This window comes from Melitaea cinxia, chromosome 9, assembly GCF_905220565.1.
Source record: "Melitaea cinxia chromosome 9, ilMelCinx1.1, whole genome shotgun sequence".
Lineage (NCBI taxonomy): Eukaryota > Metazoa > Arthropoda > Insecta > Lepidoptera > Nymphalidae > Melitaea > Melitaea cinxia.
In genome coordinates this window covers 15932397-15958046 of record NC_059402.1, presented here as the reverse complement: position 1 = coordinate 15958046, position 25650 = coordinate 15932397, and the positions used below count along the sequence as shown (strand labels likewise).

Sequence of the window (25650 nt, the reverse complement as noted above, 5' to 3'; positions counted from 1 at the left end):
TTCTTGTTTCTGCCGGTCTCTTTACTTAATTTCATAATAAAAATCAGTATTTACACAAGTGATACGGTCATTATATCTCTAGAAACAATGTCTCATTCGACGTAATTATGAGAATTAAAATTGCTATTCCACGTTTATTTTAATAAACGCGAACTTTGAAACTATAGTTAAACTTTAGTTGATATTCTTCCATTCAACTCACAAAACAAGTAAAGCTCTGGCACGAGGAAAACAAACAAAATAAGCTATTTTAAGCTCTAGATATAGTGAAGTTAGGTATTACCTCAGTTGCAAATTTTCGATGAACTTGTCCGTAGTCAAATTGTCTAGAAGGACAAAATCGGACACACCGACCTCTGGTTGCGTCGTCATCTTTAACGCGCCACTTTTCAATCCACATCAACCAAATAAACACAAATGTTCACACAGTTTCACCGCACTAGTCGGCGAGTATGTACATTTATCAACAAACCGTTAAAAATAGACAACACAAGACACAAACTCGCCTTACGAGTGCTTAAAATAAACTGACAGATTTTTAAATTTGCTTATATGGTTACACTGGCTATATTGCCATAACTAATATTTTTAGATTTTATCACGAAAAACTTTATTATACTACAATTATTACATATATCCTTATATTTCACTTATATTAATATACTTATTTTAAATAATACACAGGACAAAAACACTCATGATGTCTCTTAAAATTTAATTCTAAACTGAATGCAGACATACTTCATTGCTGAATCTTTATCTGTCCGTCGCCATTTTCCTTGTTGTAGGCGCCTCAAATGTCATAATAATTTCATTTTTCAGAAAATTACATTTTCTTTAATGTTTTGTGTTCTTTTTCATGTTTTATTGATGTCTAAGGCTACTTCTTATCCTAATTTAGCTTTATTTACAATAAATTTTGCAAATTGTGTAAGTGACTTCTGCCGACACTCCAAGGATTTATAATTGATGTTTTACAATGAAAAACAGAGATCGTCTTCATAAAAGGTAGCGAGTGTCTTCGACGCCCACAAGACGCTGTATCAGGGGCTGCGTAGTGCGATAAACCTCAAACAATATTTGTACGTCATAGAATGAAATCGTGAAATAAATTAGTGTAAAAAGGTACGTTGTATGTTGGACAATGAGTGATTCGCCTGGAGTGGAGTGGCTCCCGGCGTACAGCCCGGGACCTCCGAGACACAGTCCCCTGGGCCCCATCCCTCGTTTCCTTTACGAAGATGTGCAGCCGCCGTCGCTCCAACAGGAAAATAATAACAAGGAAATTGATCAGAAACAGAACACAAATAAAATAAAACACGCCAAGCCAGCTTACAGGTAACGTTTTCCTTAAGAAACCTTCAAATTATTTAGAAGTGACTCAGCATAGGACAAACGATAAAAATTAATATTCCAATATTAAATGATTTTTCATAATTAAAATTTAGTAACAATTCACATTGTTTATGAACACAATAAAAAAGCCTTCGAATGTAAATGTTTTTAAATATACAATCATGTTGAATTCTTCACTTTATTAGATGTTAAAATCAAGTTTTAACAACTTTAAACAAAGAGTATGAACAAAAGATTGATAACAAAAACTGGCTTGGTGTTTAGGACTTCCCCTTTTTTATTATATAAATTATATTTTTAATATGCAGTATAAAAAAAATAATGTATTAATTTTATAAGTTTATTCAATATGAAACATTTTCCCGCAGCTACGCTAGTATGATAAGATTAGCGATAAGCAGTTCTCCGAATGGCAAGATGACACTCAATGAGATATATAACTATATCTGCAATGCATTCCCTTATTATAAAGAAGCTGGAAAAGGATGGATGGTAAGATTATTTGCTTTTTGTAGTAGATAATTTAATGTCCTTGACAGATAGTCAAGTTAGTGCACTTTGCAGTGTTTCTGCTTGCCTGCCAGTCTGGATCTTATCTTTTTTTATACAAATAGGTCGGCAAACAAACATACAGCTAACCTGATGAGAAGTGATTTCCGCACCTTATAGAAGCCTGCAAAACCAGAATCATTGCAAGCACATTGTCTACCCTAACCCCAATCACCCCCAGGAGTTTCAACATTCCAGGTGACCACCTTACTCACCAACAGGAGTACAACACTGCTTGAAAGCAGTATTATTTAGCTGTGATCTTCTGTAAGGTCGAGGTACTACCCCAGTCGGGCTGCTCCAAATTTTGAGCAGAAAATTTCCTGCTGTTTCCTACCTGAGATAAATATGTTATTTTTATTAAAAAAAATATATTAGTCAGCTATTACATATACCTCAAACCTTAGGAACAGGTACTGTGTATATGCTAAAGATATTTATTTAGTTGTTTTTATGTTGCACTTTCTTTGTATAGCGTGGTGACAATGGGCAACACACATGAGTTCACGCATTTTCGGCGCGAACTTGTGGAGGCCTATGTCCAGCAGTGGACTGCAATAGGCTGGAATGATGATGATGATGATTCTTTGTATATAATAAGTGTATTAATATTAAAAGTAATTATTGTAATTTTTTAGTTATAATGTGTGTTATTATATTATAGTTCTAATCTAAACTATATTAGCTTGCCTCACTAGACCTATTAAAATTTGCATTTAAATTACTATATTCTATGGTCTAAGATCCAAACCTAAGGCGACCTTTACCGAGCTGATAATTTTATAATATTTTGATACTTTATAATAAATTTAGTATATTAAATTAGTAAAAAATCCTGGACATTTTAATTATTTAAAAAAAATTTTTAACGTAAATTGCAACATCAAGATAATAAGTGTTCCACTAAGCGACCGCAACGACCGCAACGCCCTTTACGACGCTGTATTTCATGCAAGATATTATTATCGTATCACAATGTTAGTTACAATACTTCTCTGAAATGGCTGGACCGATTTTTATAAAATTTTGTGTGCATATCAGGTAGGTCTTAGAATCGGCCAACATCTATTTTTCATACAAAAACAACATTTACAGGGTCAGCTACCATTACCAGGTCGGCGGTAGCTTCACAATTAAGAATAATTAAAATTTTAATTTGTAAAAAATGACGATTCGAAAGTGCTTTTGAAGCCTATTTGAATAAAGTTATTTTTATTTTGTTGAAAACATTTTAATTCATTAAATGAAATATTACTTTTAGTACAATCATTAAACATACATATTTACAATTTACAAATTAAGAACTAAATATTTACAGATAATGGTACAAATGGAAATGCGTGGAATTGTGCCAAGAATGCTGGCAGAATTTCCCCATGGAACCGCTAAAAAGATTTTTTTTTTATTTTTTCCATTAAAAAGAAGTGAATCAAGTCCAGTTAAAGCATCTCCATAAAAATTTGACCAAGCGACACTTACAAACAAATATTTTATAGATATTTTTTTTTTGTGTTTCAAACCATAATATTACGTGTTTCAGAATTCGATAAGACACAATTTGTCCCTGAACAAATGTTTTATGAAGGTGGCTCGCAGTAAAGATGACCCCGGAAAAGGTTCATACTGGGCAATGGACAGTAGCTACAAGATGGCAGAAGTGACGCCGCGGCGCAGACGTAGTCTCAGGGTGAATTAATATGCATAATATTTTCTTATAAATAAATAATATTAAAAGAGCCCTATTAGGATTTCTCCTGCGTTGCGGGTCCGAAAACAATAATAAGCACAAACGCCCAGACCATGTCAAACAACTGTAGCCAATACAAATGTATGCCATGTGCGGTGACCAAAGCCACAACTGCCATTCTTTGTTACGTTGTGCAGAAAATAATAGTTCTCATGCTGATAGATTAATTAATATTATTAACTGACTTAAACTATATTTGTTGTGACGTGACATCGTCTAATAAATCGATAAAAGCCGGCGGCATGCACGAAAAAGGATGACTCATTGCGTTACGCTAATTGTCCCGTTACGCTCATTGTCCCGTTACGCTCAGTGATAGTTTATTTATTTATTCATTCAGAAAACCAACAGCTTATACATACTATTTTTATCATAAAGCATACAAAAAATAATATATCCAATAACAGGTTTCCCTAAAGTTAACTAACAAATTGGTATTATGGAGATATTGTTGACAATAATTGTGTTTGCTCGCAAACGAAAAAAAAACCGACTTCAATTACATCGAAGAGTAATACAACGTAGATCGACGAAAAAATAGTAATACTTTGTTCGTATTCCATATAACGCGACATTATAAAATTGTAGAATTATATAATGTTCTACTGTTATTTCTAACATTTTGTTAGCGATTGTAGGCAGAAATTTCATAAAAGGCCCGTCGTCGATTCGCGCGAAGCGCTGACATCGCTTATTACGGCGGGTTTTTTAGTTGAAGCGGATTTATATTGAATTACGGTTTATGTCTTTTTTATTAAAAATATGTAATGTTCATGTTTTCACACAGCTCCGATGCACGACTGGAGTTTACCCCTTCAGATCAACTGTCTAAATAGGCACAAAAAGGCTTACTAGTCTAAGAAATATATTATTACTATATCAAATTGTAAATAAATGAATGCAATAACGCCATCTGTCGGAACCTAATTGCGTTATTAGAAAACGTCTGAACGCCATCTCTAGCAAGGTCATTCGTTCAGTAGATTTTACTGTTCATTTTTTTCATTCCGGAGCCTTAAATGAAAATCGATTCTTAAGGAGAAAACTCCAAAAACAGTCAAGGAAATACACCATATCAGATATAGCTCAAAAAGTTCGAGTCAAATCTCAATTATATTTAAATGGGACCACATGACAAGCACCACCTATCTTTTAAAAAAAATAATCATCGATATCGGTCCACCCATTAAAATAGTAATGAGGTTAATATAACGTTGGTCGACGTAAAATAGCCAAGTAAATACCCAGTATTAGCGATAACTCAAAAATTAAAAGCTCAAATATATTTATAACGAATAAACTGCTACTCTCTACTCTAGTGGAATATTGTAATTTGATCGATAGTGAACGAAGTAATTTTATTAAATTTTGATAGATGGCGTTGTGGCAAAGTATTGAACATGACCACAGTCGTCTTAACATCGTCATGTAAATACGTGTCATCAAAGATTACTCAAAAATTGCTCATTATATCTCAATCATATTTAAAACGGACGACATGACAAGTATTAGCTTTTGATTTATACAAAAAAGATCAAAATTAGTGCACCCAGTAAAAAGATATAACGTATAATACAATGTAGGGTGACGAAAAAACCGTCAAGTAAAAACGCAATATTAGATATAACTCACAAACTACTAATCAAATCTCAATTAAATTTGAATGGGACCACGTGACGAATAGTAGCTTTTAATTTATATAAGAAACGTCAAAATCGGTGCCCAGTAAAAAATTATGAGGTATAATACAACGTAAGGTGACGAAAATAATGTCAAGTAAATACGCGTTATCAAAGATTAATCAAAAAGTAGTTATCAGATCTCGATAAAATTTATATGTGACCACATGATAAACATCAGCTTTCGATTAAAGTAAAAATTATCAAAATCGATACACCCAGTAAAAAGTTATTGCGGATTTTCAAGAGTTTTCCTCGATTTCTCTGGGATCCCATCATCAGATCCTGGTTTCCTTATCATGGTACCAAACTAGGGATATCTCCTTTCCAACAAAAAAAGAATTATCAAAATCGGTACACCCAGTAGAAAGTTATGTGTTATAATACAACGTAGGTCGACGAAAAAAGCGTCAAGTAAAAACGCATTATTAGATATAATTCGAAAAGTAGTTGTTAGATCTCAAATAAATTTAAATGGGACCAATTGGCACACACCACCTTTCGATTAAAACAAAATTTGTCGAAATCGGTCTACCTGGTCAAAAGTTCTGATGTAACATACATAAAAAAAAAAAAAATACAGTCGAATTGAGAACCTCCTCCTTTTTTGGAAGTCGGTTAAAAAAGAAAAAGAAAACAACAGTCACAATCAGTACATTCCGATACACAAAAAATGTCTATAAGAGAATTGCGATGTTGAGACACAGTTAACAAAACACTTAGCAATACACATACATAAATAACATCGTAAAAGAGGCATATATAAATATCTACACATACATTTACAGATACATAATATATACTTATAGTTTATACATTGTTACGGTGACACAGATAGTATTTTTATTATATTGGTTTTGAATATCCTTTTAGACTTTGTGAAGATGTCGACGTTTTTAAATAATATGTTATACGTATGAGGGAGTCTCAGTAACAGCGAGTTTTTTAAATAATTCACACTATTGTAAACACTATTATATTCAATGACTTACAAATGATGTCACTTGGGGTCGTTCAAGTATTAAGTAAACACCAAAGGGAGATCCTTGTCTTGCTTACTTTTACATGGTGGTTACGTCAGCAATATTTATTTATTATATACCAATCTTTACTTAAGCATACGGGGGGGGGGGGGTGTGCTGACTTTCGGTGACAAGGGAGAGAGGAGTTAAAATTACTGAAATTCTGCTTACGTAATACTTGAATGACCTTTGCTGTAAGTTGACTTCTGTTGACCTTAGGTCACTTTTTTCACAAAGCACTTAAATTTTTAAATTTATCTTAACCCCACCAGATGGCTCCATACAGTCCAGAATGCAGTTCAAACAGCAGTGGGGAGGCTGGGGCGTCCGGAGTGGACGCAGCGCCAACGCCTCCCGCAACACCAACGACACCCACAGCGCCAACCACGCCAACCACACCTAACACACCCAACACGCCAACCGCCAACGTGGTCAAGGAAGAGACGACGGTCAAGGAGGAGAACAGTGAGTATGGATAGCGATGTAGATAGACTAGAATAGACTTTTCTGTCGTGTTGTCAGTACAAAAAAATGTATCTTCATTAAGATAATATACAATAACGGCATTCAATCAATCTTAATGACTCTAATGCAAAGCTGTAAATAATAATTAATAAGAAATTATGAAGATAAGTCAAATCTTAGTAATTACACATTGTCGGACTGATAGCCTAACCCATCGGATATTTGACGCATCACCTTTACTTTAATGATCTTTTTATCACAGTCAAAATATTATTCTAGATATTCTATGGCTGTTTGTGTCACATTGTCTGAGAACTAGCTTTAGGATCAACAATTATTTATAAAAATTATAGGCTTATAAAGCATCAATGTCGCCGCGTTGGCGCAGCGGTCACAGTCATGGATTGTACCTGTTGCGCTGGCGGTTGCGGGTTCGATCCCCGCACATGACAAACATTTATATTGGCCATACAGATGTTTGCCGTGGTCTGAGTGTTTGTGCAGTCCTAGTGGGTCTCCCCACCGTGCCTCGGAGAGCACGTTAAGCCGTCGGTCCCGGTTGTTATCATGTTCACTTGATAGCGATCGTTACTCATAGTAGGGAATATATCCGCCAACTCGCATTGGAGCAGCGTAGTGGATTAAGCTCCTACGTGGGGAAAGAGGCCTATGCCCAATAGTGGGATATTACAGGCTGAAGTGAAAGCATCAATACGACTTAAAGGAACAGATTATTAGTCATAAATGTCTCTGAGGCGACGTGGATCATTTATTATATAATTTAAAAATATTATGTCATTAAACTTTTCAGATTCGAAACATACAGACGACGCGTTGTCAGCGCTTATGAACGAAGAGCTAATCACAGATGCGGATATCAGTAGAGGTGAGATAATAATTACTATACATTTATTTACTGAGGTAGGTGCAGGAAATATCCTACTCATAATCTAGTAGCCTGACTGGGGAAAGTACCTTAACCAGAGAAGATCACAGCTAAATAACACTGCTTTCAAGTAGTGTTGTGTTCCCGTGGTGTGTAAGGTGGCCAGAGCTCCTGGAGAGGGTCGAGTGTAGGGTTGGCAACGCATTTGTGATGCTTCTAGTGTTGCAGAAGTCTATAAGCAATACCGTCTTCTCCATAAGGGCACACAGGGCCCATGCCCAGGGCCCCCAATCTTCAAGGGGCCCCGAAGGACCGACAATTTCTTACACATTTATTATCAAAACATTTTTGTCGGGCACATTACACTTTTTTCACAGATCAGTAATCTTATCAGAAGATATTTACAAGGCATATATACTACGGTATTACATCAATGTGCAATAAAAACAATGTTATTATAATTCGCTTTTTTTACTTTCCAAAAGGGCCCCAAATTTTTGTGTGCCCAAGGGCCCCAGCCTAGTTTGAGACGGCCCTGTCTATAAGCTACGGTAATCGCTTACCATCAGGCGAGCAGTACGCTGCTCGCCGCCCTAGTTATACAAAGGATACATTTGTGAAAGTGAGCCGGCCGTCGCTCGGTTGCAGAGAGCTGGTGGTGGTCGGGCGCGCGGCGGCACGTGTGCGAGCTGCGCCACTCCGCGCTCACGGACGACTACGGCAACTTCCTCGACACGCGCGCGCACGACTGCGACTGCCCCTTCGACGACGGCGCCGCGCTACTTATACCCGTGCCCGCCCCCGCGCCCGCGCCCTCGCCCCCCTGGCCCGCCTTATAACGCCGCGGACCTCGCGCCCGGCGACTCGCCTCCTAACCGACTCGCGCTCACCCAGCCAGTCTGAATTATTCTAAATTTTCTACGGAAGTAAACTATTTAAATTCATTTGTTTTATCGTCCAGACTCAACTAAAAGACACTCGAGTCGCATCATCAGCTCAGTCTTTGTCATGCTACGTTTACCTTCCTGTATTAATACAATAATGTACGACCGTTACATTTATAATTCAAAAAGTAACCTTCATATGACATTGACGGAACAAATGTCATCGTTTTTATCCGACTGATAAAAGTTTCACATATTTTCCTTTTTAACAACTGAGCCTCACTTTACCTGTTAGATGTTTCTATTAGTAACCTATAAACACAGAAGCCGAAGTAAAACAGGTTGTGTTAACTTACCGTATCTTGAGTAACTCATTCGCCTTCGATTGTCAAATTTAGATGTAACTTTGACTACATGCCGTGTATATGTTGCAGTCAGAACTCTTAACCAGTCAAAAGTACTACTGACTAGCGAAATCAGTCAAAAGTACTTTTGACTGGACAAGTTGGTCAAAAGTGGTTTTGACTGAAAATTATTGGTTATTAGTACTTTTGACTGCAAATTCGCGGTTAAAAATACTTTTGACTGACGCTCTCCGTCAAAAGTAGTTTTAACTGCAAAAAACGTCAGTCAAAAAAAAGCACTATTAACTCGAATGTGAATAAATTTAGTTAAATGATCCTGATAAACCATAATAAATTTATGCGCGCGATCTTCTTGCGACTGCATGTCAATCAGATCGACTTGGCAGCGGCTGTTCATTTCAGTGTGCAGGATTGGTTTCTAAACCTGACTCATCCTTTTCTTGTTTTTCTTCCTTTGGCATACTTATACATACATTAATCATTTCTTTTGTAACATTAGCGTACTTTTTTGCCGTTTTATTCTTAAGTCTATCGCGACCACCATGCCCTATAGAAATATGAGCAGCATCAATAATGTCGTAGATTTCCTCAGCCAGCAAAAATATTTGACGGGTTCTGTGTTTGTAACTAATTTTTTTATACCACAAACTTCAATGTGTTAAAGCGTTGTAGTCTACTGTACTGTAATGGTGTTTCCTTTTCATTAAATTTCGCGTCTTCCACATCCATTGCAAACTTTTCAAATTTTTCTTTTGTCATCACATTGAAATGACTATCTTTCATATCTTCCATCGCTAAAATTCTTTGCAAAAAGCCTTCTTTCTTTTCGTAGTCACTCATTTTTGTTCTAATATCAGCACGTTCTCCACTAATAATGAGTAATATAAAAGTTTATATGTGCGTTTGTCGTTATTTTTATTGACTACCTTAAATTGTTAAGAGTTTTGACTGATACAACCTGTCAAAACCACTTTTGACGGAATCATTTAGTCAAAAGTACTTTTAACCAGCTCCATTGGGCAAAAGTACTTTTAACTGTTATTTTAGTCAGAAGTATTATTGACTAAAGCAAACGGTCAAAAGTACTTCTGACTGATTTTGCTAGTCAATAGTTGTATGGAAATTGCACCTGAGCGGTGGCGGAGTCACATACATAAAGTGTTAACGATGTTCACGACAAGCAGCACAAACGAAGTACAATGTATAACGTACCTGGGTCTGCAACTGCACGATGATCCAGCCTTTCTCGGGGGCAGCAATTCTAATAATCTTGAAGCACGTTGGTGAATTATAAGCGATTAACGGTTATTAGCGAATTTTAAAAGGCAACGGTTTTACAAGCAGAGAGAATCTGTCGAGCGCGTTTGACCGCCGGCGCCGGCGGCTGTCACCGATTCATGCATTGCTCCACAGATAATAAATACGTCATACATGACAGTTGTGAACTTTAACTGCTACGTTCGTATGTACGTACCTGCGTGAACATTGTTTCTGCTAGTAATTGATTTTGGTAACGGAACAATAGTGCTTTTGACTGGTTAAGAGTTTTGACTGCAACATATACAACACTGTTATGAATGATACACATTTTTGAACAATTTTTTGTAAGCAGTTTATCTTAGGGTCACACATTCGTTATAATATATTAAATTGGAATAATTTTTAATGTATGATGCATCTGTAGATAGTGTATGGCTTTAGACAAAGACTTTTTTGTAAGTTACACAATTTTGTGAACTTGCATTAAAACTTGAATAGATGATCATAAAAATATCTTCAAAAACATGGTATGATTATGAAATATGAAATGATTATGACTTTGTTAGGTTTTTTTTTATATCTAAAGTGGCGCTATATAATTTATTTAATGTCAAAATTAATATTATGTTTCGTGTTACATATTGTCGCGAATGTGTTACTCCTTTGTAACATTACAATGTAACTAATAATCAGGCTTATTCATGTTAGGGGAAATCCATAAATTATGTCGTACGTTAAGTGGGGGAGACGAAGTGTGACATTGTGTGACAACTGGTAGGGCGGGGGAAAATTTTGTGACATCACATTTCAAAATATATTTTTTTTGTTAAATGGAAAAAAAAAATGTAAAACTGATGTTTTAATTTAATAAATAATAATTTATAGATGCAAAATTGCGAAATACGTGATGTCACAATCTGTGACAAGGACGGGGGAGGGGTCCAAAAATTTGTGAATTTCGTGTGAAGTAATTTATGGATGGTCCCTTACTATTACAAAAGAGGTAAACGTTTCTTAAAAGACGATATAATCCGAGATTTTTGTGAAATGTATATTTTTATTTTTAAAAACGTGCTTCAAACATTTGATCCAACGTTTAACGGTATCCATCGACTGCAATATTTTTAAATCGTGACGAAACGATCGCATAATAGTTATATATATTATAGTTGTAAATGTATATAAAGTATATAATTAGAGTCGGAAGATAGCTTTAGTGCGTTAGTCTATGTGTATGCCAGTATTTTTTTTATAAATTTAAAAAAAAATTATAAATTTTTTTTATTGATATTTTGTCAGACAAATGTTTATAGAGATCATTAACATAGACCAGTATGAAGTGTTCAGATGTACTATATAGTTTTTACTTAATGTAAGTGACAAAAAAAAATGTAAAAAAAAAATAACAATAATAATCTTTTTTAAAAACAACACAGATGTAATATTGTGAAGTAACATATCTGCCAAGTTATAAATTTTTTATAGAGTAGAGTAGTTACCGTAAGTTTTAATGTAGATTATAATCTTAACAGGAGTGCGATATTCCTTGGACAGATCGATACAAACAAAACTTTAATATCAGTCTTCAAATATTGTTACATTTATAACTTTAAATTTTCTCGGACTAAGCGAGTGGCCAGTTTCAGTACCTATGGAAGACTAACGTTAATTTTTGATATTGTATTTTAGGATAATAATAGTTTTGTTTTCAAACGTTCAAGGAGTAGCGCATTCCCTTGTATTGTTTAATAAACGGACCACAGAACGAGCATTATGTGGTCTCTATAACGTCATTAGCGGTGAACATTAACAAGGAAATTTACATTTTTATTTTCAAAAATTCAAAAATTCAAAATAGTTTATTGATAATAATAAGTTTTTGCACTGATCATTTGTGTAATGTCGACAATATTTCGCATAATTTTTGTTTAATAAGCGTTTTAAGTCATTCGCGGTCGAACAGGCCCTAGACTACGTAAGAAGGCGACGGCCACACCAAGAAGTTGAAGAAACATTTGGTCCGATGAGTGTAGTCGAACACGAGTTTTATATTTTAGTTAATTCATGTGGGATTGCGTCCGATCCTTTAATAATTCATTTAGTTTAGAAATATATGAAATATTAATGATAAACCGCCGTCGGAAGTAATACAGTGATGGCCTATTGTCGATGCCAGTTAGACGAGATCTCAGAACGACCAGTATATTTAACTAATGATAAGCTCCCCGCACACGAGCATAGGGTTCAATTATATTATTTAAGAGATATATATGTGTGAATATATGATTTTAGTTACGGAAATTTATTCGATATATTAAAACTTTAGTATTAAAACAATTCGGCCTACGGAACTATTCGCGCTTGCCTAATTTTTTTTTTTCCATATCGTATATCGTCTGTGCCATATAGTCGGGCGTCCTCGAGCTAGACTAAACAGTCCCATATCTTATCGAAATGTGTTCAGGAATTTTTAGATTGTATACCTATATTATTGTAAAGTGTGTGTATATATTAGGTGATAACGCTCGCAGATTTTATGGGCATATTTTGAACCGTTTATTACGGTGCGTTTTTTCGGTAGAGGTAGTATCGACGCCGGTAGGTTTAGCTGTTTGATCGGCGGTATTGTCGTCCATAACACGCAATCGACACTATTTATAAGAATATATATATATGTATAATTATTATACGCGGTGATCGCTTCGTTTAGACTGAGGACATAGTGCAAGGTCGTATAGCAGTATGTACTCAGACTAATATATAAAAATACGTACTCAAATTTGTTATGTAAATTGGTTCGTAATTTAACATTCCTTGCTTTGGATACTTAAAATGTAGCTTTTTTTAATTTACGTTAAACGCGAATGTAATTATATTAAAATTAATTATATTTTAGGGTATGTGCACATCGCGTTTTTTACGCGCTGTTGATGCGCGCTTAGATGTTTGAAGACCTGCATAAATTTAAACGCTTTTAATCGATACAGACGTGCTGGACGATTGCATTTTTAAACAGAGCTTCGTCAACAGCACGATGACATCGATCGAGACAACATACATTGCAGATTCTTTATAATATAAAAATAAATTAAACAAAATAAAGAAAGAATCGATTTTTGAATCGATAGAAAAGCGCCATTGTTGAGGGTTTGTACCACTACAGACGCGATGACACGGATACAAACGCAAACACATGCTCCCAATGTGCGTTTCTAAAACGCGCGTCGACGGCGCGCTTAAAAAAAGTTCTGTTCGCAGGCCCTAAATATATTACGATTAAATATAATCGTTTTGAATTTAGATTCTATTTTGTAACTCGGTGCGTAATATGAGCCATCATTTTATTGTTTTTTTTTATTTATTATTTTCTGTGATAAGCTCTTGATTATTTTTTTTTTTTTAAGAAAAAGAAATTATTTACATAAAATTAAACAAGATTATAATCATTGAAACAGTAAGGACACGAAAATTTGATAAAATAATTGTTATAATCACATAACATAGCGTTCTTACATGAAAAAATGTTACAATAAAAAAAAATTAAAGCACTTACAGTAATGTCGATGTGTAAATTATTTATGAAAAAAAAAACATTTTTTATTTTATTTTTAATGTCAAAACAACGAAAATAAAATGTGTTTAAGTATACATAAATTTAATTTACATCTTCGATACTACTAGGCAGTTGTCTTAGACAAAGATATCACGCAAAAGATTGTTTTAAAGGAACTAGGTAAAATACCGAATTGGTAATTTGTATTATTTAAAAATGAAAAAGAGTTTTATTTTGCAATTATAAAAAGTATATTATGTTGTAATTGGGTATATCTACTCCGCCTATAGATGATATTATCGCAGCGAACTTTGGAAATTATTATTTAATTATAATTCTACCGCGCTACCCGTTTACTTTAAGAGTAGAATGTTCTACCTCTAAAATTATAGTTGATGTACAATAATAATTATAAACTTTTAACAAAATTGTGCGTTTTTGTTTTCCTTTTATTTTTCCTCCTCAATAAATAACAACCATTTATTGATCGATAATTCAAGGTCAATTCAACAAAGTGATCGCTTCGTTTACCTTGAAGTCAGAACAAAGGATTTGAAGATTTATTACCTATCTAAGTATTTACGCCATGTCCTTATTTACTAATTTGTCACTAAACTATTAAAATTTCACGTACCTATTACTTGACACTAAAATTAATGAAAATTCTGAAACTGGGTTCTAATAGTAGATTATTAACCAAGGGGATAAAGCAGTGCCTTCTGCCGCGGGTGATGACAATTAAAAGTTAACATTCGAAACATTGGTCCAATTATTGATAGAGAGTAATTTTATTTAATAATCATAACTGCTTATTAAATGCGTTTTCCTTTTTCAAAAAGATGTATAATGCTTTATATACAAACTCAATGGTGTAAACACAGATGTAGTTCAGTATAAATTTCGGTAAGTATTCCAAATTTAAATCACATTCTCCCCTAGAGGATGATGTTGTTTTAAAATTTATCCCCAATAGGGAAAGGCAAAGGACTATAATCCATACAGCCTAGTTTGAATTTGTAAGTTTCGTTCTGATATGTCAAAAGGCCGGAGCCAAGTCTGAAGTAACTTTATTTTTCGACACCAACAATTTATACTACGCCAACTCGAATTTTCGATAAGTCGGTTTTCTTAATGCAACTTGAATGTGCTTATTGTAATAATAAAAATTGTGAAAATGCAATGAATAAATTAACTATTAAAGATACCAAATTTCAAATAAGTTTCTTAATTAATATAAAAGGTATCACGTTTTTCCCTTTTATAAGCCTCTATTGTAAAGTTCACTTTTATGAGTTAGCTTAGTATAAATTGCTGATGTCGTTTTCTTCTAATTCGATGACTGGTAAAGTAAGGCCGAAGCCAAGTCTGTAATTTCACCTAGAGGATGAATAAAATTCAGTACAATTTTCTTTCCCTGTTTTTAACAGATTAAAAATGACTATTGTTATGTTTGCTTTTTGTGGCATAGAATGTCAATTTTTTGAGCAAGTGGTACGAAATTCTTTTTTTAAGGATAAACAGATAAACCAACAAAATAGATGTAGTATTATCCGTGGCCATGATTAAATAAGCGTTCTTAATTTGAAAGGGCCTAATAGTCCAAGATCCGGCTGCATAACCAGTATATTCATCACATAGGTAAAAAAATTTAACATTAAATGAATAGGAGAATACATCGATAACAGGTTGCCAGTCCAAGAGTGCCAGTAAATACGTGTAACAAAGTACACGGAGGATGTATATGAAATAAAACATTTGTTCGAAATATCAACAACTTTAATTTTATTATTGATTATATACAAGAACAATAATAGATACAAGTGTTAACAATAATTAGTTCAGAGGTGAGCACTCGCTGTCGTGAGATAGACGCAGTAACTTCCGTTACTGTACCTCAACGATATGAGACGTAACCTAAATCACTATAATAAACAAAGGAAGCTGCTATATTTTATCAGTCGTATCACAATATCCTAACATAGTAACATAGTTATATGTAAATAATAAACAATGTTACAGTTTATGCACGCCATAAAAACTTTCCAATAAAGCTTTTAGCTTAGCAATCTTCAGCAAGTCGTCAATTACATAAAAAAAAATATATATATATTTATATATATAAAAAAATAAACAAAAAAAAAAATCGTAACAATTGAAGGTCTTGGGGTGGGTTGCTAGACAAGTGGTTCAAGTACCGGTATGTATATAAGTGTATAATCTATGGGTTCAAGTGTTAAGACGTTTATGTTTCAATACAATTAATTTGTAATGAGATCATAACGAATAACTCAAGTTACTGGATAAAGTGAAATTAATTTCTATTCTGAATAATAAATATCATTTTGTAAATTATTGCATGTATATACTACTACTACTTGTTTCAATTTTAAAATAAATTGGTGGCTGATCGGTCGTTATTTTTGACTATTGTAAAAATATTCTGTGATTTTTTTTTTAAATATGAGTTAATAAGGTGAATTAGAACCTTTGGTTACAACTTGAACCGACGCGCACGAGCAACCCGCCCACGGTCATATTCCCACTTACGATTCAACGATTTTCATTAAATAATAAAACGTATATACACAATATATACTTCAAGTGATCTATCGGATGTCTATGATAAAATTTAGCACATTATATTCGCTCATTGCGATACGAATAACGCTATAAAGACTAACGCCTGGCTCCTAAATTCCGAAAACGATTCGTATTGAACACGTGTTCAAAACTGAACGGCCCGTTTTTAGAATATAGGAACCCGGCTTCAACGATGTACGGAGAGACGTACAGATCGATATATCTTAAAAATTTCTTCAACAACTATAACTAATAAGACAAAAGTGTCAACATGTTAACATGCGTGTACCGGCGAAAATATTATATAAATTGTCGAATATTTCAAGGCCACGAAATTGCACACAAAACTATACTAACGACTACGTTACGAGCGTGAACCGATCCGTTTGGAATATTTACATGAATCTCGGTTTCGACACTGTCTCACACTATATACGGTATTGTTAGCGGTATAATTTATTAATGTATTGTCTTCGATTGTTACTGTAGTGCATTGCTCGGTCGGAACACAACGTATATAGGTTTTTCACGAATAGACGTGAAAATAATTCATAAAAGTATTCAAATCGATAAAAGAGAAATTACATACATGTTCACAGCCCTAACACCCACCGGACGAGCGGTCCCTTCCTATTTACACGATACCTCGCCAGAGACCAGAACCTTTGTCGACAACAAAGGTCAACGGACAAAGCCACGAAACTTAAATTATCTAATTTATACATACGAATTTTTACACAACTGTCAGATTTGAGCGAACCACTCCAATCTCTGCGTCCGTCCGACACGGGCGTTACAAATGGAAGAAGACAAAGTTTAGCTATATTTAGTACATTAGAAGAACGATGATAGTCAAAAAATTTAATATTAGATTATGTCTAAATTATTGCTAAATTTAATACATTACATACGGATAATTATATATCCTTATAATCGTTTATCACCGCTGATCGAGATGAGAACTTAGTATAAAACAATAATGATAACAATATGATACAGTATTGATAATTTATCTACATAACTATAATTCGAGAAGTGGCCGGGCGCCAGGCGCCGCCGGTCCCGGCTTGTAGCTACCGGCCCTCGGACGCTCTGAAACGAAAACAATTTTTTTATATGATCACATGTCCATGTTTAAATTTCAAAGTGTGGGCGAGCGGCGTACCGTCTCAGAGCGAGTCGCGGTGCCACACCCAGGTGCGCTTGGTGTGGTCGAAGCGGTGCGCCAGCCACTGCGCCTGCAGCAGCTCCAGGCGGTCGCGGCTCAGGTACAGCGGCTTGCCGCGCTTGAGGTCGCGGTCCTCCTCGTCGTAGTCGTCCAGGTACAGGCTGCCCCACAGGCAGGCGCGCCGGCCGCGGATCACGATGATGTACGTGGACGTGACGACGAGGAACACGCCCGTGCCGCCGCCGCAGTCGGCCGCGTGCGCCACGGCCTCGGCGCGCTGCTGGCGCCGGCAGCACGCCTGCTTCAGGCACACCAGCGTGCCGCACAGCAGGCACACGGACGCCTCCTTGGGCACGGCGCCGCACTGCGGGCAGGCGCGGCCGTGGTAGTAGGAGAACAGGCGGTCGTAGTCGCGCGGCAGCGCCAGCAGCGCGGGCGGCGCCCAGGCGGCGTGCAGCGAGCGCACGGCGCGCGCCACCTGCAGGCGCGCGCCCGCCGCCGCCGCCGCCAGCTGGCGCGCCCAGCCCGCCGCCGCCGCCGCCGCCGCCGCCGGCGCGCCCAGCTCCAGGTAGCGCAGCAGCGCGCCGCTCTCCTCCGCCTCGCACGCCACGCGCGGCAGCTCGCCGCCGTACACGTGCTTGCGCAGCAGCGCCGCCAGCCGCAGGAACGGCAGGCACAGCTCCTGCACCTGTCGCGGGACGGCGGCGTGAGCGACGGCTGACTTGGGCTCGCCCATTAATTACGTCACACGCTAAGAGTTAATGGCATAAGGTCGACAGTGTGACTTTTTTTGACAAGAGATAAGGAGGAGTCTAATATTTTGTAACATGCTAAATGTAACCTATACATAAGTATTGAAACATGATATTCGAAGTTGATACCTATTAAAGATTAACGAAACCGAATGCCCAAATTTTCAAAATATGTAATGTCACACTAAGTGGAGAGAGATTTCACAAATGTAACCAGCTGTGACGAAGACAGAGACAAATATTTCTTTCCGGTTTGGATGTCCATTTTTATGTGATTCTGCACTGTGCCTCAAGAAGGTAAATGAAGTGGTCGGTCCCGATCGTTATCATAAATACCTGACAGCGATCGTCATTCAGAGTAACAGATATTCGAGCATACGGGGAGAGAAGGATAGGCACCTCGAGGTCGACGGCGCGCAGGTCGGGCGGGGCGGCGGGCCCGGCGCCGTCGCCGTCGCCGTCGTCGTCCAGCAGCTCGGCGCCGGGCAGCGCGGCCAGCAGCAGGCGCGCGGCGGCCGCCAGCGGCGCCAGCTCGGGCGGCGGCGCGGCGCGCAGGGCCGCCGGCAGCGCGCCCGTCGCGCACAGCTGGTTCACGGCCTGGTAGTACTGCAGCGCGTACAGCGCGCGCACGATGCACGTGAAGTACTCTGCGGTGCGCACACGTGCCTTCGTATACTACACTGTAGCCTTCTTGTATCGTTCGTATCGTTCATCTCAAATCTTAATCGAAATATATTTAATGTTAAAATGTTTTGTGATTTTTAATTAGAAACCCTAATTTCTTAAATGTTACGTTAATATTAAATAATAACAATATCGTTCAACACATCCGATTATAAGAACGGTAAAATATGTACTAAAGTAAGATTAAATATACATCCACGGCGTTAGCCTAATTCATATTAAGCTCGACACCATACTTAAGCGATATTGCATAGGTGAGTCGAAGATTTTGATTCGAAACACCTACAATATTTGATAGTAAATCGAACACAGAAAGCGATCAAAGTAATTATGAGCGCAGAGAGTGCGCGGAGTACTGACGGATGTCGAGGTGCGGCGGCGCGGCGGGCGCCAGCAGCAGGAAGTGCATGAGCAGCGCGGCGGGGTCGCGCAGCAGCAGCGGCACGGGGCGCGCGCGCGGCGCGGCCGAGCAGGCGGGCGGCGCGGGCGGGCCGCGCGGCGCGTCGGGCGCGTCGGGCACCAGCGCGCGCCACGTGTCGCCCACGCCCAGCCGCCCCGCCGCCGCCGCCAGCGCCTGCGCGTGCGCGCCCGCCACGGCCAGCAGCGGCACTGCGCGCGGCGGGTACGGTTAGCTACTTTTATACTTCCCAATCCAAAATAAAATAATACAACACACACAAGCACAGACGCACAGACCGCGACGAACCATACAAATCTATGTCATGAGGAAGGATCGAAGTCGCAACCGCTAGCTGACATTGTTGTGACAGCTGTGCCGTCAAGCGCGTAAGCGTATTTCGTTAGTAAAATATTTGCATAAGAAACTAATGATACTGTTCATAAGAAATTTATTGATAGAGTTTTAAACGAGTAACTGCAGATTTTCTTATCGATTCTTCTCTGCAGAATCTACATTTCGAATCAGTGGTTGTTTTACTTTTAATTTCAATTAAAATTTTAATTTGTAAAATGACGACTCGAAGCTATTTTTATTTTGGTCACGTATACATCTAGCACATTCTGGTAATTTCTCGATTAGGTCGTCAAAAATTTAAGTGCGATTAGCTTATATTTTCATAAAATAAACACAAAATCCATAACATTTAGTCATTTAGCGTATGTTATATACACATTAAATGAACCTATACTTAATTTGAAGTCAGAGTATTAGAAACAATGAAGTAGGAAAATGCTCGTAGAGACAGTAGGGGAGCCCACCGATGCAGTCCCCGCGCGGCTTGTAGCGCGGCGCGGGCCGCTGCACCAGGTCGCCGCCGCGCTGCACCAGCTCGCACTCCAGGTTGGTGCGCACCAGCGACGCCACGAACGTGAAGATGGCGGCCGGCGACGAGCCGTAGCGCATCTTTAGTTTGTTGCTGGCCGTCGCCGTCATCTCCTCCATGGCCTTGCCCATCGCCTCCGACAGGCAGCTCGGCGTCTGAAACGCGTAACATCGTTACTACCTGGGTAAAAATTACTAACGTGTGATTTTATAGGTATCATTTTTTCTTTATGCTTAGCGATAAAGCATAATATTATGAGGGAATCTGTCTCAGTAGCAAAAATGTATTTGTGGACCCCCACTGGAACGGCTTGGCAGGTTAGTTTTAGTTCTGTTCATCTATAAATAAAAAAGTATTCTTTACTCGATCGAAAGTGGGACGCTCACGAAATGTCAAAGTAGATAACGATTTACGTCCACTAAGAAGATTTTCATTTTGTAAATGTGAAAGTTCCAAAAGGGTAGCGAGTGCGAACACGGACCGGCACGGGCCTCTCCTGCTCGAGCATGTCGCGCACGTGCGCGGCCAGCGTGCGGTGGTCGGCGTCGGCGGGCGGCGGCTCGGCGCGCGGCGGCGGCGGCGCCAGCGGCAGCACGCTGTTGGCCAGCTGGCGGCACAGCGGGCACAGGAACTCGCCGCGCTCCACGTGCAGGTTGTGCGGCCGCTGCGACGCGGCCAGCGAGCGCATGTAGGCGCGCAGGCAGCGCAGGTGCAGGTGGTGGCCGCACGACTGCGCCGCCACGCCGCCCTCCCAGCCCACCGACAGCGACAGCACCCACGACTCGCGGTCGAAGTACGGCCCGAGGTCGTCGTGCAGCCGCTGCAGGTGCGCCGCCGCCGTGGCGCGGCGCTGGCGCGCGAGGCGCTCGCGCTCCGCCTCCGACAGCGGCAGGCGCGCCGGGCCCGAGCCGCGGCGGCGCCGGTGGCCGAGCACCGACGTGGACTGCAGCAGCACCACCAGCCCCACGGGGTCCTGCGGCGTGGAGGGCGCCGTGGTGTTGCAGATGACGCAGTCGTAGTCGCGCTGCGGCTCGTCCTCCCAGTCCATGACGTCGGCGGCGGCGGCGCCCGCGGCGGCCAGGAACTGCTGCTGGCGGCGCGCGAACTCGCGCATGAGCTGCTGCTGGCGCTCGCGCGCGCGGCGGGCGCGCTCCTCCTTCTCGCGGCGCTCGCGCGCGCGCTGCTCGGCCTGGCGCTCGCGCTGGTGCGGCCACAGCGCGCGCCGCAGCGCCGCCACGGCGCCGGCGCAGCGCGCGTCCAGCGCCGCCAGCTTGCGCAGCAGCGCGCCGATGAAGTGCGGCCCGTCGCCTGCGGCACACGGTCGGTTAGTTACTAGCTCCTTATACCGCCTAGCTGACTACACGGGCGTAAGGTGTATACCGATAGGTTCCTGCGACGCGGGCGCCGGCTCCTCCAGCGAGAAGGAGTCCAGGCGGCCGGACAGTTGTGAGTGTAGCTTCAACAATAGAGAGATTATCGATTCGTTGACTATTATCTCATCGTTCTTCTGTGTGTGTAATTGCATCTGAAAGAATATACAAACGTTTACCAATACAATTATACTACTATTAAAATCACTCGAAGGAGTGATTATAATAATGATTAAATGATATCTATCGACGTATCTATCTATACCTGTGTGTGCGAGGACTGCGGGTCTGGCGGCGCGGGCAGCGCGGGCGCCGTCTCTTCGAACAGGTTGCCCTCGAACCCCCACTCCGGTACCTCCATATCTCGGATATCTGCGTACAAAACTACGTCACTGACACACTCGTTACAAAACATTCCAACTATATAATTTTTGCACGTTAGAGTGCCTAGTGCGGGTTTTATTCACAGAAACGTGAGAGAAACGCGTTGATACGTGAAGATTATTTTGCATGGGAATTTAAACAGTGCAGCCTAGACGATAAAGAATAGTATACGATACAATCAATACAGAGTCATCTAGTGGTAAACGCGAGAACTAGGTTTAAATCCCGAATTTCCCATACAAAGTGAAGTTAAAATTTACGCCTGTTATTGCGAGACGGATAACAAAACTCGCACTAGGCACTCTGAAACTGCTCGAAAAGCGTGAATATTGAATGATAATGATGATTTACTATTTTCTTAATGCGCATATACTATAAGAGTCGGTTTAAAATTATAGTTTTGACATGAACATGTTCTGTGTAAGACATTAAGAGGGGTCGCGTGCTGCGCGGCACCCACCGTAGGGCAGCTCGACGGGCGAGTGGGCGGGCGGCGCGCGCGTGGGCAGCGCCAGCGCCATGTCCACGTCCACTTCTTCGTCGCCCCGCGCCACCAGGGCCTGGCTGTCGCTGCTGCCACTCTGGGGGCGGACAGACATACCTCAGTGGGTGGCTAGTGTGCACGCACTAATATCAGAATCTTAGAAGGAAGTCAAAAAAAGCTATACAGACACACTAACAATGTTTCTCCTGGTTTAATCTTTATGAAGGTTAGTATTTTATATTCAGGTCGCTTCGTAAGAACAAACTTAGCTCTAATTATCTTAGCAAACTATACTTTTCTTTACGTCGAGTGACACAAAAAAATAAATATTCAATTTCGTGTATCATTGGATATTCTACTCAGTTAATTTATGCTTCTCTTTTCATACCTCTAAAGCTCGAATGTCAGGTGTTTCTCCTCCCGTGTCGGACTGGTCGTCCGATACTGAACTACCACGAACCATCTGAATTAAAATATTTTCATCATCACACAAGATTAGATTCATATGTCAAGTTATTAGTCTGATATATAGTTAGTAGTATAGTTTAGTTCTCAAGAACTTGAACTTCTTGGCCGCTAATGTTCTACTAATATTAGGTGTGTTTAAATGGGAAAATGCCGTTTTGTCAAAAGTTGCCAGAGCTCTTTGACTTCAAATACAGGCATAATTTTCAGATTAACTTTTTCGAGCAGAAAATTTTGTTGTTTCCGCCCACGTTTGCTTCAGGTCATTTGTCGGATTATAGGGCAAATACTTACAGATTTTTCTTTTTGTTTTTTTTTTTGGAAAAAAGAACCACTTTCAGACATTAAATCTTGCTCTTACTGATGTATAGCAAGAAATTTCCTTACCTACCTTACAGTAGATCACAGCTAAATAAGACTGCTTTCAAGCAGTGTTGCGTTCTTGTTGTTGAGTAAGGTGACCAGAGCTCCTGAGACCACCAAGAGGTATTTTTGAGCAAGACGGCGTTGAGGTGTGATAATGATGATGACATATAGAAAACCAATTTCGACGATGTTTTTTTTCCTATATTACTCATGAGCAAAAGTGGGGTAAATCAGCAAAGTTACCTGTCGTTCGGTCGGCACGGCCAGAGCGGTGCTGGATGCGGGCAGTGAAGCCTTGCTAGCGCCCGCCTCCTCACCAGCCTCCCACTCGGGCTCGCCTGCGGAACATTCATGGATTAGCAATACCGATCATTAAGATTATTTGTTGCCTTTGTTGAGTATCTAAAAGGACAGATTGTTAATGGATACTTTTAACGTTAATGATTTTGGTAACGCGTATTTTTGGTTGAGTTTGTGTTAAAATATTCGTATACCCTCATCCTTAGTATATTGGAGTGTGTGTTTTGCGGCGGTGTACTCACAGTCGGAGTGCTGTAGGCGCACACGCGTGTGTGTGTGTGTGTGTGTGTGTGTGTGTGTGTGTGTGCACTGTGTACGTGTGTACTCACAGTCGGAGTGCTGTGCGCGCACACGTGTGTGTTCACTGTGCACGTGTGTACTCACAGTCGGATTGCTGTGCGCGCACACGTGTGTGTGTGTGTGTGCACTGTGCACGTGTGTACTCACTGTCGGAGTGCGGCGCGCGCGGCTCGCTGGGGTGCAGGCGCGTGTCGGCGGCGCGCGGCGGCGGCGGCACGGACAGCAGGACGGTGCGCGCGTTGTCGCACACGTGTGTGTGTGTGCACTGTGCACGTGTGTACTCACTGTCGGAGTGCGGCGCGCGCGGCTCGCTGGGGTGCAGGCGCGTGTCGGCGGCGCGCGGCGGCGGCGGCACGGACAGCAGGACGGTGCGCGCGTTGTCGCACACGTGTGTGTGTGTGTGCGCACTGTGCACGTGTGTACTCACTGTCGGAGTGCGGCGCGCGCGGCTCGCTGGGGTGCAGGCGCGTGTCGGCGGCGCGCGGCGGCGGCGGCACGGACAGCAGGACGGTGCGCGCGTTGTCGCACACGGACCCACCCGCGAAGGCGCGCAGTAATGGCACGCCCGACACGCGCGCGCCTCCCGAGCCACTGAAGCCCTCCGCCACGCACACGTCGCGCTAACAAGAGCAAGAGTAATCGTATTACAGCAGTTTTATTGAGGTAGGCATTGCGGTCAAAATCCAGAACAGCTTGTCAGACGAAGTACCTCAACCTGTGGTGAGTAAGGTGGCTAGAACTCCCGAGGAAGGCTCGACAATACTTTTACAACACTAACTTTGTGATATGTGATAAAATTTTAGACTACCCTATACCTCATAGACTTATAGAAGAGGTTATTTTTTTTTTACGTATATTTTACAGTTTCTAAGCAGACAATAAAGTTACAGGGTGTTTGCTGCTTGCTTTTTTGGTGTAGTCGTGATATCTAATTACGGCCGCTCCTGGTTATACGCTCGCCGTCCTACCGAGGCTGCGGTGCTCACCAGGTGCGTGCGCGCGCGCTCGGCGGCCAGGTCGGCGGCCACGGCCAGCAGGTACACGGCCAGCGCCAGCACGTGGTCGGGCGGCGCGGGCTCCGCCTCCGCCTCGCCCTCGCCCTCCGCGTAGCGCCGCCGCACGCCGCGGTGCAGTACGGCCAGCAGCGCGCCGTGCAGCACGCCTGAAGGACGCGAACCGGTCACACACACGAAACGTGACAACAAATATGGTTTTACTGGATCTAAAAAATCAGCACCGAATCCGGTGAATGTGTAATGAGTGTGTAATTGTTCAGTCAGCCAGTGGTCTAATGTCCAGTGATCCAGTGGTCAAACAATCGACTAACCAGAAGCGCATAACTGCCGAGGGTCTCCGGCGGCCTCGGGAGGCGCGAGCGCGGGTCGTAACGGCGGCCACAGCGGGCCCACCGGCGCGGTGCTGCCCTCCGCCTTCCGCTTCTCCCGTACGCTGTAGACACAACGAACCCGTGTCACGCGTGCCACGTTAGCCGTACGAAGGCGACCGCAGTCGGCGGGCACTCACTAGGCGGCGAAGCGGTCCATGGAGGCGTGGAAGTCGCGGCGGTGCACGGCGCGGCACAGCACGTGCAGCGGGTCGTAGTAGCGCTCCCACACGGCGCGCGTGGGCACGAACAGGCCCTGCTCCAGGCTCTCCGAGCCCTTGGGCGGCGCGCGGTACACGGACAGCTGCGGACACGCGCGGCACGTTACAGCTACTGCGTTACATCGTGGCGCGGCACACGTGCT

At 41.1% G+C, this 25650-nt stretch overlaps 3 protein-coding genes across 3 annotated transcripts in view; 1 reads left to right on the top strand and 2 right to left on the bottom strand.

The window, feature by feature from the left end:
- Window positions 1-372, bottom strand: part of LOC123656231 (unconventional myosin ID) — a 61941-nt gene extending 61569 nt beyond the window's left edge. The window contains exon 1 of the mRNA XM_045591933.1: window positions 284-372. Coding sequence (XP_045447889.1) covers window positions 284-372 — 89 coding nt within the window. The remainder of the gene's footprint in view (window positions 1-283) is intronic.
- Window positions 373-759: 387 nt separating this feature from the next.
- LOC123656444 (forkhead box protein J3-like) lies at window positions 760-8648 on the top strand. Its single transcript, XM_045592130.1, has 6 exons — window positions 760-1338; window positions 1725-1848; window positions 3446-3592; window positions 6626-6818; window positions 7630-7704; window positions 8353-8648. Exons 1-6 carry the CDS (start codon window positions 1145-1147, stop codon window positions 8541-8543), a joined length of 924 nt encoding a protein of 307 aa, XP_045448086.1. The 5' UTR covers window positions 760-1144; the 3' UTR covers window positions 8544-8648.
- Window positions 8649-17515: 8867 nt separating this feature from the next.
- LOC123656181 (E3 ubiquitin-protein ligase Ubr3) overlaps window positions 17516-25650 on the bottom strand; it is an 85012-nt gene continuing 76877 nt past the window's right edge. Inside the window, exons 13-27 of the mRNA XM_045591886.1 lie at window positions 25427-25590; window positions 25230-25351; window positions 24889-25064; window positions 24341-24522; window positions 24050-24309; window positions 23546-23655; window positions 22860-22934; window positions 22448-22568; window positions 21869-21975; window positions 21614-21758; window positions 20715-21541; window positions 20169-20388; window positions 19311-19559; window positions 18603-18913; window positions 17516-18241 (exon numbers count right to left, since the gene is read on the bottom strand). Of these exons, the coding sequence (XP_045447842.1) occupies window positions 17516-18241; window positions 18603-18913; window positions 19311-19559; window positions 20169-20388; window positions 20715-21541; window positions 21614-21758; window positions 21869-21975; window positions 22448-22568; window positions 22860-22934; window positions 23546-23655; window positions 24050-24309; window positions 24341-24522; window positions 24889-25064; window positions 25230-25351; window positions 25427-25590 (3795 nt within the window). The remainder of the gene's footprint in view (window positions 18242-18602; window positions 18914-19310; window positions 19560-20168; window positions 20389-20714; window positions 21542-21613; window positions 21759-21868; window positions 21976-22447; window positions 22569-22859; window positions 22935-23545; window positions 23656-24049; window positions 24310-24340; window positions 24523-24888; window positions 25065-25229; window positions 25352-25426; window positions 25591-25650) is intronic.

Excerpts from the sequence above, each read along its gene's own strand:
- LOC123656444 (XM_045592130.1), top strand. The coding sequence starts at position 1,145 with ATGAGTGATTCGCCTGGAGTGGAGTGGCTCCCGGCGTACAGCCCGGGA. Across the intron at positions 3,593-6,625 it reads GGCGCAGACGTAGTCTCAGG|ATGGCTCCATACAGTCCAGA; the intron begins GTGAATTAATAT and ends TAACCCCACCAG. Across the intron at positions 7,705-8,352 it reads AGATGCGGATATCAGTAGAG|AGAGCTGGTGGTGGTCGGGC; the intron begins GTGAGATAATAA and ends GCTCGGTTGCAG.